The 12,006-nt window shown below is 44.1% G+C and overlaps 1 protein-coding gene across 1 annotated transcript in view; it reads left to right on the top strand.

Moving 5' to 3' along the window:
- The window catches only part of VPS50 (VPS50 subunit of EARP/GARPII complex), a 302,084-nt gene that overhangs the window by 279,069 nt on the left and 11,009 nt on the right, over window positions 1–12,006 (top strand). Inside the window, exons 23-26 of the mRNA XM_040352336.1 lie at window positions 389–537; window positions 4,758–4,854; window positions 6,466–6,624; window positions 9,669–9,790. Of these exons, the coding sequence (XP_040208270.1) occupies window positions 389–537; window positions 4,758–4,854; window positions 6,466–6,624; window positions 9,669–9,790 (527 nt within the window). The remainder of the gene's footprint in view (window positions 1–388; window positions 538–4,757; window positions 4,855–6,465; window positions 6,625–9,668; window positions 9,791–12,006) is intronic.

Raw genomic sequence — 12,006 nt, 5'->3', positions numbered from 1 at the left:
GTTTCCCCTCATGATTCATACCAAACGCCACGGCTAGAATTGGCGGGAATACAAGTCGGATCCCCGTCGCTTCTATGACGCGCTCGCTGAAATGTGCTTTTTCTATTCCAGCGAGTGCGAGATGTCGGCACCCTGTCGCAGAGAATCAGCGCGATGCCGTCGTGCTGGAAACACATTCTCGGCGACAGGTATTGTAGAGGAGCCAGTCAGTAGTTTTGCAGAGCTCATTTGCTAACCAGTAACATTCTGCTAGCATGAGTGAGCAGAAAGACGGAGAGATCGGCTTTAAGTTGGAATGCTTTGCTTGTGTTCATGTTTAATGGGACTATTTTATATTTCAGTAAATTCCTAGCTAAGGCTTAGTCGTGTCTGCTTTGTATAATTCTAGGAAGTGTCCGGGGAAAATGCTGGATCTCTGGCACCGTCCGAAGAAAGAAAAGAGAAAGTTCCGAGTCCACATCTTAGCCAATTGGTGGTTCTGACGTCTAGCAATACTCTGTATGGGCTCTCCCAGAGAGTGGTGGCTACAGAGTCCCTGTGAGTATATAATACACACCCTGCTGGGTGCATCCAGCCTGAGCTACAGTCACATACAACAGACAGCCAGCGTTGGCAGTATGCGTGCACACCCAGTCCACATATGATCAAACAATAACCGGTCCATGTATGCTCCACAATAACCGGTCCACATATGATCCACAATAACCGGTCCACATATGATCCACAATAACCGGTCCATGTATGCTCCACAATAACCGGTCCACATATGATCCACAATAACCGGTCCACATATGATCCACAATAACCGGTCCACATATGATCCACAATAACCGGTCCACATATGATCCACAATAACCGGTTCACATATGATCCACAATCACCAGTCCACATATGATCCACAATCACCGGTCCACATATGATCCACAATCACCAGTCCACATATGATCTACAAAACCGGTCCACATATGATCCACAATAACCAGTCCACATATGATCCACAATCACCAGTCTACATATGGTCCACAAAAAAACAGTCCACATATGATCTACAAAACCGGTCCACGTATGATCTACAAAACCGGTCCACATATGATCTACAAAACCGGTCCACATATGATCTACAAAACCGGTCCACATATGATCTACAAAACAGGTCCACAGATGATTTACAATCACCAGTTCACATATGATCCACAAAAAAACAGTCCACATATGATCCACAATAACCAGTCCACATATGATCTACAATAACCAGTCCACATATGATCCACAATAACCAGTCCACGTAGGATCCACAATAACCAGTCCACGTAGGATCCACAATAACCGGTCCACGTATGATCCACAATAACCGGTCCACATATGATCCACAATCACCAGTCCACGTAGGATCCACAATAACCGGTCCACGTAGGATCCACAATAACCGGTCCATATATGATCCACAATCACCAGTCTCCATATGATCCACAATAACCAGTCCACGTAGGATCCACAATAACCGGTCCACGTAGGATCCACAATAACCGGTCCACATATGATCCACAATCACCAGTCTCCATATGATCCACAATAACCAGTCCACGTAGGATCCACAATAACCGGTCCACGTAGGATCCACAATAACCGGTCCACATATGATCCACAATCACCAGTCTCCATATGATCCACAATAACCAGTCCACGTATGATCCACAATAACTGGTCCACATATGATCCACAATCACCAGTTCACATATGATCCACAAAAAAAACAGTCCACATATGATCCACAATAACCAGTCCACATATGATCCACAATAACCAGTCCACATATGATCCACAATAACCGGTCCACATATGATCCACAATCACCAGTTCATATATGATCCACAATAACCAGTCCACATATGATCTACAAAACCGGTCCACATATGATCCACAATAATCAGTCCACATATGATGCACAACAACCAGTCTCCAGGACATGTCAGTTACAAGGAATTAAGCTAAGATCTCAGTGCTTTGGTTAGCAGCCCCTGCTATTTTTTACACATGATCCCACTGCTCTGACACTGGCAAATAGAAGGCCAGTGTGTGGGTAACAATGGACAAGCCCGCATACAGACTTCTTCTATGGTTTACATTGTGCTGGTGCTGCAATGTGTTCGTCACCGAGGGCAGAGGCTTTTATTCACCTGGTGCTGCAAACAGCAGGCCATGTGTTGGACGCAATGTAGCTGGCATGAGCGAGTAAACCCTACATACAGTGCCTTGAAAAAGTATTTATACTCCTTGAAATTTTCCACATTTTGTCATGTTACAATCAAAAAGGTACATTTATTTTATGTTCTGTGAAGCCCTCAGAGGTTTTTTAGAGAACCTTAGCGAACAAGCTGCTTCATGAAGTCCAAAGAACACACCAGATAGGTCAGGGATAAAGTTGTGGAGAAGTTTAGAGCAGGGTTAGGTTATAAAAAAATATCCCAAGCTTTGAACATCTCACAGAGCACTGCTCAATCCATCATCTGTAAATGAAAAGAGTATGGCACAACTGCAAACTTACCAAGACATGGCCGTCCACCTAAACTGACAGGCCGGGCAAGGAGAGCATTAATCAGAGAAGCAGCCAAGAGGTCCATTGTAACTCTGGAGGAGCTTTAGAGATCCACAGCTCAGGTGGGAGAATCTGTCCACAGGACAACTATTAGTTGTGCATTCCACAAATCTGCCCTTTATGGAAGAGTGGCAAGAAGAAAGACATTGGTGAAAGAAAACCATAATTAGTCCTGTTTGCAGTTGGTGAGAAGCCATGTGGGAGACACAGCAAACATGTGGAAGAAGGTGCTTTGGTCAGATGAGACTAAAATTGAACTTTTCGGCCTAAAAGAAAAACACTATGTGTGGTGGAAAACTAACACTGCACATCACCCTGAACACACCATCCCCACTGTGAAACATGGTGGTGGCCGCATCATGTTGTAGGGATGATTTTCTTCAGCACAGACAGGGAAGCTGGTCAGAGTTGATAGGAAGATGGATGGAGCCAAATACAGGGCAATCTTAGAAGAAAACCTGTTAGAGAAGAAGAATGGGCAAAACTGTCCCTCTCTAGATGTGCAAAGCTGGTAGAGACATCTTGCGCCGTCCTATCTTATATTGCAATATTTCGGATGCCCGCTAGGTGGCGCTTCCATTGCGGTCGGCGTAGATTATGCAAATTAGTAGATACGCCGATTCATGAACGTACGCCCGGCCGACAAAGTACTTTTACGCCGTTTACGTAAGAGATAGGCCGCGTAAAGTTAGAGCTAGGCCCTAGTTGGAATAGCAATGTCAAGTATGGCCGCTGTTCCCGCGTCGAAATTCGAATTTTTTACATCGTTTGCATCGTTTGCGTAAGTCGTCTGTGAATCGGGATTTACGTCGTTTACGTCCACGTCGAAATCAATAGGCCCGTGCGGCGTCCTTAGCCGCAATGCACACTGGGAAATGTAGGCGCCCGGCGCATGCGCAGTAAAAAAAACGTGAGGTCAAGCCTCATTGACATAAAACACGCCCCCCTCAAACACATTTGAATTAGGTGCCCTTACGCCCGCCGATTTAGGCTACGCCGTCGTAACTTAACAGGCAAGTACATTGTGAATCATGTACTTGCCTCGCTAACTTACGGCGGCGTAGCTTAAATTCCTTAAGCTACGCCGCCGCAAAGTTAGGCATAGGTACGTGAATCTACCTATATCACTCTAGTTCAGTGTTTCTCACACTACAGAACATGTTCCATAGGAAACCATGTTAACTGGACTTTAGTGCAAAATGCAAAAAGCACGAAAAATGCATAGGTGTGAATCAGGCCTAACAGGTCATGATTTCAGGCTTTCCATTATTTTGCACAGGTGATTTGATCAGTTTCACTCCCTTGGTAATTACCACAGCTGTTCCCTCTGAGAGAAATCCCAAAAACATGACCTGTTGGGGCGCCTGGAGTTGAGAAACTCTGTTCTAATTAGAGCTTACACGGGTCTGAGGACTCTTTTCAACCTCATCCCCTTTCCCAGATGTTGTTGTCTCTGTGATGCAGTCTGCCCATTCTCCTCTGACATCAGCAAGGCATTTTCCTCCACACAACTGCCACTCGTTGAATATTTTCTCTTTTTTAGACCATTCTCTGTAAACCCGAGAGATAGTTGTGCGCGAAAATCCCAGTAGATCAGCAATTTTTTAAATACTCAGACCAGCCCGTCTGGCACCAACAACCATGCCACGTTCAAAGTCACTTAAATTCCCTTTCTTCCTCATTCTGATGTATGGTTTGAACTTCAGCAAGTCGTCTTCACCACATCTAGTTACCTAAATGCATTGAGTTACTGCCATGTGATTGGCTGATTAGCCATTTGTGTTACTAAGCAATTGAACAGATGTACCTAATAAAGTGTCCGGTGAGTGTGCCGTCACATCTTCTCTCCCCCGCCATATGTGAAGGACTGCCTTGTAAGACACCGCCATTCTTTTTCAGTGTAAATTAGGATTATAATGCTTTCCAGCTTCCTCAAATCAAATACAAAACTGTCTTCCAGCTGTTGTGTAATATGTACTGTTCTGGCCACAAGCTGCTTCTTGTCATATTTCTTCCTCCTGCATATTAGATAATGAGATCTGCGAGTGAACTGCCTCCAAAGCCGGCATTATATGTGATCCACTGATTGGGCAGATCCGCCAGCTCTGTATAGCCGTGTGTCTTCCCTGCTCTGTAAATCTTATTTATTATTGTTTTTCAGGGTCTTCTTGGCGGAGCAGTTTGAATCTCTGCAGACTCATCTGGACTCGGTGATGCCGTCTGCTAAAAAGCCTTTCCTGCAGCAGTTCTATTCTCAGGTCAGTGGAGGAATGTTTGGCGAGTTCTCCGGAGCTCAGTACACCTGTCTGCAGTTTGCAGATACCTTGGTACAGTGAGGGAGATTACCGGCAATGGTGATTGGAAAATATACAGTATATAATTAACCGCTTAATACCCGGACCATTATGCAGGTAAAGGACCTGGCCCCTTTTTGCAATTCGGCACTGCGTCGCTTTAACTGACAATTGCGTGGTCGTGCGACGTAGCTCCCAAACAAAATTGGCGTCCTTTTTTCCCCACAAATAGAGCTTTCTTTTGGTGGTATTTGATCATCTCTGCAATTTTTATTTTTTGCGCTATAAACAAAAAAAACAATATTTTTAACTTTTTGTTATAATAATATCCCAATTAAAAAAAAATAAAAAATTCCTCGGTTTAGGCCGATACGTATTCTTCTGAATATTTTTGTTAAAAAAAACCGCAATAAGCGTATATTGATTGGTTTGCGCAAATGTTATAGCGCCTACAAAATAGGGGACAGATTTATTTTTCTATTTTTTTTGTCAGGCCTGCGATATTGCGGCGGACATATCGGACACTTTTGACACAATTTTGGGACCATTCACATTTATACAGCGATCAGTGCTATAAAAATGCACTAATTACTGTATAAATGTGACTGGCAGGGAAGGGGTTAACACTAGGGGGCAAGGAAGGGGTTAATTGTATTCCCTGGGTGTGTTCTGTGTGTGGAGGGGGACTGACTGGGGGAGGTGACCGATGCTGTGTCCCTATGTACAAGGGACACAGCATCGGTCTCCTCTCTCCCTGACAGGACGTGGAGCTCTGTGTTTACACACAGAGCTCCACGTCCCTGCTGTCACCGTCGATCGCGGGTACCATGGAGGACATTGCGGCCGCCAGGCACGCAAATCGGCTTTCCAGCGATGCGCCGGGTACAGTGTTTCCCCGCTGCGCGCCCGGGGAATATAAACAATAGGATGTCCAGGGACGTCCACCCAGCACTTGAGAGCCGCGCTGTGGACGTCTTTCGTCGATAGCGCGGCCCTCTAGTGGTCAAATGTCCTTATTTCTTCTGAGAAATCCTCACTTCCTGTTCTGTCTGTAACTTCACACAGTAATGCAAGGCTTTCTCCCTGGTGTGGAGTGTCGTTCTCGCCCTCTCCCTTGGACTACAGGAGAGTCAGGACGCCCACTAACACATAGCTCTTTTCTCTATCTGCAACATAGAGAGCGTCCTGACTCTCCTGTAGTCCAAGGGAGGGGGCGAGCACGATACTCCACACCAGGGAGAAAGCCTTGCATTACTGTGTGGAGTTACAGACAGAAGAACAGGAAGTGAGGATTTCTCAGAAGAAATAAGGACATTTAAAAGCAAAATGGAAGGATGAGGTAAGTGAAGGAGGACTGCACTAAGGTAAAGGAAGCTATTTAGGATTTTTTTTTTTACCTTTACAATCCCTTTAATGTCTGTGTTTTACATTGAAAGCCGTTTCCCAGCACTCGCACAACACTCAGATATCCATCTGTCTCTCTATTTTCTGATACTGATATGACATAAATAAAAAGATTTTGTTATTTTGATCCCATTACATTGACACTTCTTGCATTTACCGTGTATTTTGCAGACCGTGTCCACCGCCAGCGAGCTCCGCAAGCCAATTTATTGGATCGTAGCGGCGAAGGCTATTGATTATGAGCAATTACTTGTGCTTATGGCGAACGTGAAATGGGATGTAAAGGAAATCATGTCACAGCACAATGTATATGTTGATGCTTTATTGAAGGTAATTCTTTCCTCACTACACGGGATCTTTATATTGAACGAAGAGCGCACATTCAGGTCTCTAAGCTCTGCGTTGTGTATTTGTTTTCTGTCATCTCCCAATGTCATTGAAACTTCAATGCTTCTCAAAGACGCTGAAAGAAAGTAAAGACCACAAGTAGGACACACACATCATAAATGACTGGCTACAGCGCCTTGAAAAGTATTAATACCCCTTGAAATGTTCCACATTTTGTCATGTTACAACCAAAAACGTAAATGTATTTTATTGGGATTTTATGTGATAGACCAGTGGCCTCCAAACTGCGGCCCGAGGCCCTTTATGTGGTCCTTGGAGCACTATCCCTCCCAATGATACGAAACCTTATTCTGCCATCTGACACCGACAATGGAGCACCATTTCTCCCACTGACATCACTAATGGGGCGCTATTTCTCCTTAGGATACCAGCAATGGGGCACTATTCCTCCCCTAATACCGGGGATGTTTACTCCCACTGATGCCAGGAAAATGTTCACTCCCGCTGGCCAAAGTCTGGCCCTCCAAGAGTCTGAAGGACAATAAACCGGCCCTCTGTCTAGAATGTTTGGAGACCCCTGTGATAGACCAACTCAAAGTGGAAGGAAAATGAGAAACGGTTTTCAATTTTTTTTTTTACAAATAAATATGTGAAAAGTGTGGCGTGGATTTGTATTCAACCCCCTTTACTCTGATACCCCTAACTAAAATCTAGTTTCTGAGTTGCCTTTTAGTAAATTAGTAAATACAGTCCACCTGTGTGTAATTTAATCTCAGTATTAATACAGCTGTTCTGTAAAGCCCTCAGAGGTTTGTTGGAGAACCTTAGTAAACAATGAAGGCCAAAGAAAACACCAGACAGGTCAGGGATGAATGAAAATTGAGGGAAAGATGGATAGCCGCACTCCAAAAACCGTTGAGGTTGTCTTTTTTCAAACGAACAGCAAATGCATCACAAGGTTACAGCAATGGAAACAAGGGAACAGCTGACGCGTTTCGCACTGGGTTAGTGCTTATTCATGGCTCAGGTCAGGGATGAAGTTGTGGAGAAGTTTAAAGTGGATGTAAACCCAAATTTTTTATTTCTATTTTTTTGATGTCACAATGTACAGTATACGATTTCCTATCATCTGTGTCCAGTCTTGCCACACAGAGTTAATCCAGCTCTGAGCAATCCTCTTTTATTGTTCAGTGAAATAAAAAACGGACTTGCAGAGAAAAACCTTAGTCCGTTCCGCCCCCTTGCTGTGAGTGACAGGTTATTTACATATCTCATGCACTAGCCTGGAGACAGGCATTATTTTTTTAATTCCCACCCCCACTCCTTTTCTGAAGTCATGTGGTTACTTTTCTGGATTTTGACTGGATGTTAGTGATCATAGCAGAAGTCAGTTAGTGACATCACGACTCCACCCACAGAGCTCCAGACAACAGATCCACCCACATAATCTGCAGTTTTTCAGTTCTTATAACAGACAGGGAGAGAGACATTTGACAGGTAAGGATACATGCAGGAGGCATCTATATCCTTATAGATCAGCACTATGGCAGTAGTTTAGAAAGGATGAGAGTGGCTTTACATCCACTTTAAAGCAGGTTTAGGTTTAATAAAAAAAAATATTCCATGCTTTGAATATCTCACAGAGCTCTGTTCACTCCATCATCTGTAAATGGAAAGAGAATGGCACAACTGCAAACCTACCAAGACATGGCCGTCCACCTAAACTGACAGGCTGGGCAAGGAGAGCATTCATCAGAGAAGCAGCCAAGAGGCCCATGGTAACTCTGGAGGAGCTGCAGAGATCCACAGCTCAGGTGGGAGAATCTGTCCACAGGACAACTATTAGTCGTGCACTCCACAAATCTGCCCTTTATGGAAGAGTGGCAAGAAGAAAGACATAAAAAGTCCTGTTTGTAGTTTGTGAGAAGCCATGTGAGGGACACGGCAAACATGTGGAAGAAGGTGCTCTGGTCAGATGAGACCAAAATTGAAATTTTTGGCCTAAAAGCAAAACGCTATTGCCGCGTACACACGATTGGAAAGTCCAACAAGAAAAGTCCGATGTGAGCTTTTTTACACCAATTGGCTAGAACTAGCTCCTGCAGAAGTGTTACACATTTTCAAAGCTCCTACAGTAAAGAAGACTTTTTGGCCCGGATTCACAGACATCGGCGTATCTTTGTGCCGGCGTAGCGCATCTCATATGCGCTACGCCGACGTAACATTGAGAGGCTAGCTGAGTATTCAAAAAGCACTTGCTCCCATATTTACGCCGGTGTAACTTAAATAGGCCGGTGTAAGCCCGCCTAATTTAAAGTAGGCAGGTAGTGGGCGTGTTGTATTAAAATGAGTCGTGACCCCATGTAAATGCATGGCTGTACGAACGGCGCATGCTCAGAATCACATCGCATATACTCCCTAAGATACGCCGGCTCAATGCGTACGACGTGAACATAACTTACGCCCAGCCCCATTCACGTACGACTTGCGTAAACTAAGTAAAATACGACGCTGTACGCCGGACGTACGCCTTACTTAAATGGCGTAGCTTATTGCGACGGGCGCAAGTACGTTCGTGAATCGGCGTATCTAGGTCATTTACATATTCAACGCGTAAATCAACGGAAGTGCCCCTAGCGGCCAGCGTAAATATGCATCCAAGATACGACGGCGTAGGAGACTTACGTCTGTCGTAGGAAGCCAAAATTCAGGCGTATCTTGTACTGTGAATACGGCACATAGATACGACGGCGCATTCTAGAACTTACGCGGCGTATCAACAGATACGTTGGCGTAAGTTCTCTCTGAATCTGGGCCGTTGTATCCTCCTGCTGCTTGAAACAGAGTAATAATTAAAGTAAGCAAAAGTAGCAATTGCCATGTTACAGATGTTGTATAGGTTATATATGTAAGGATTTTGTATATTATCATAATATGTTGTAAAGTGCTGCGAAACCGGTTGGCGCTATATATATATATATCTTGTATAAAAATAATAATACTATAATAAAACTATTATGTTACAGGAATTCGAACAATTTAACAAGAAATTGGCTGAGCTGTCAAAGCATGTCCGTATACCTTTGCCTGTGTCTAATATCCTCTGGGAACACTGTATACGACTCGCCAACAGGACACTTGTGGAAGGGTGGGTACCCACAGTTTTTTTGTTTTTTTTAACTGCCACTACATTGAACCTGTTACAGGTCCTCTTTTTTATTTTATTTATATTTTAGGTTAGAACGCATTTAACAATGTCAGGGGCCGCAACATTTGTCCGAAGAAAGAATTGAAAATTGCAATATACAGTTCTTAAAAACATGGTTCAAAAGTGAACTAGTTAAACAGGGCCTAGAAAGGGTTCACAGTGAGCGCCAGGATGGATGCTGGTCAGTTAAAATTGGTAGGTGGAGATGGAAGGGGGGTGGGGCCCTTAACCACCAGGTTTAAACTGATATTTTTAATAAAGTGGAGGATACAGAATCAATTGGAGGCTCATTAACCGATTTAGCCCCAAACCATTTTGGTGGTCAATGACCGGGCCACTTTTTGCGATTCTGCTCTGCGTCGCTTTAACTGACAATTGCGCGGTCGTGCGACGTGGCTCCCAAACAAAATTGACGTCCTTTTTTCCCCACAATTAGAGCTTTCTTTTGGTGGTAATTTGATCACCCCTGCGGTTTTTATTTTTTGCGCTATAAACAAAAGAAGAAGCGTAAATTTTGAAAAAAATGCAATATTTTTTGCTTTATTCCTTTCTTTTTAACTTTTTGCTATAATAATAATCCCCCAAAAATATATAAAACTATTTTTTTTCCCTCCGTTTAGGCCGTTATTCTTCTACATGTTTTTGGTAAAAAAAATCACAATAAGCGTTTGATTGGTTTGCGCAAGAGTTATAGCATCTTTTTTACTAGTAATAGCGGTGATCAGCCGCTGCTATAAAAATGCACTTTCAACACTTGGGTGTGGTGGAAGAATATTAGAAGATTTCTTTAGTGATATGATCACTTACTAATCACAGTTTCGTTTGGATTCATCAAGTTCACGGACTCATAGACTTTTGTTCATTTTTTCTTGTGCAGTTTTTTATTGATTTTGCACTGATCTTTTTCACATATAAGGTGGCATCACTTTATTCATTTATTCAGTTAAATTGTTTATGTGATTAAGTTTTTTCTACATGCGCTGCTTTATTTACACATATTGACACATCATACACTGTGGTGTCATTATAGGTATTGTTCTAGGTATTGTTTGTCACATATAAAAATGCACTGATTACTGTAAAAATGACACTGGCAGTGAAGGGGTTAACCACTAGGTGGCGCTGCAGGGGTAAGTGTTCCCTAGGGAGTGATTCTTCTTTTGGGGGGCGTGCCTACACATGACACATCACTAATGACCGTTCCTGATCATGGGGAACGGTCATCAGTGACAGTGTCACTATGCAGAATAGTGGAATGCCTTGTTTACAAAGGCATTCCCCTGTCCTGCCCTTGCCGACCACAATCGCGGGAATCCCGGGAACTCAACCCGTGGGCGCGAGGTACGCGGCGGGCCCACGCCCTCTGGGTGGCAAATTTAAAGGGACGTACCTGTACGCCAATCAACCTGCCGTGCCATTCTGACGACTTAAATTGTCATGCGGTGGTCAGCAAGTGGTTAATTGGCTATCTAGTTTGATACCACTGGGTATATTGTATAGATATAAAAAAACATTATAAAATACCTTTCTTCCCTTTTTTTTTTTTTAAAGTGATCAAATTCCCTCTGTTCTCAGCTGCGTAAGACCTGGGGGGAGGAGAAGCAGCAGCACGCTAATCTTCCCAGTGAATATCTGTGCAGCAGGGGCGTGTCAGGACAAGTCTGATCATTGGAGGAGAGCAGGCGGAGTTCCCAGCATAGCTAGAGAACTGGCCACAGTGTATTCTCCTGCTTAGTGTGGTCAGTTTTTAATAGGAAAGCAAGGGGGTTATCAGGAACCAGGACCATGGATTTCACATCAAGGAAGCAATACAAGGAGAACAGGATACTTTCTCGTGGTACAGCAGGCAGTTATCAGGAATATGAAGTGTTGGGGTAACAGACACTTTAACCACAAGACTACAAATGACAGCGGGACAATAACCCTCTCGTTCTGGGAGGACATCATATGACGTCTTTGCCTTCCCGAGCCACTAGGGTGCGCGCGCCGCCGCCGCGTCACTGGGAACCCGATGCGCATGCCCGGCGGCCTCGATGTCTGCCGGGCACCCACGGTTGCCCAGTAACTGAGCAGGACCGTAGATCTGTGTGTGTGTAAACACAGAGATCCACGTCCTGTCAGGGAGAGGAGACTGATGGTGTGTCCCTTATACATAG

The sequence above is a fragment of the Rana temporaria genome, chromosome 5 (assembly GCF_905171775.1).
Source record: "Rana temporaria chromosome 5, aRanTem1.1, whole genome shotgun sequence".
NCBI lineage: Eukaryota > Metazoa > Chordata > Amphibia > Anura > Ranidae > Rana > Rana temporaria.
The sequence above is the reverse complement of the archived record's forward strand: the minus strand, read 5'-3'. Positions and strand labels throughout refer to the sequence as shown.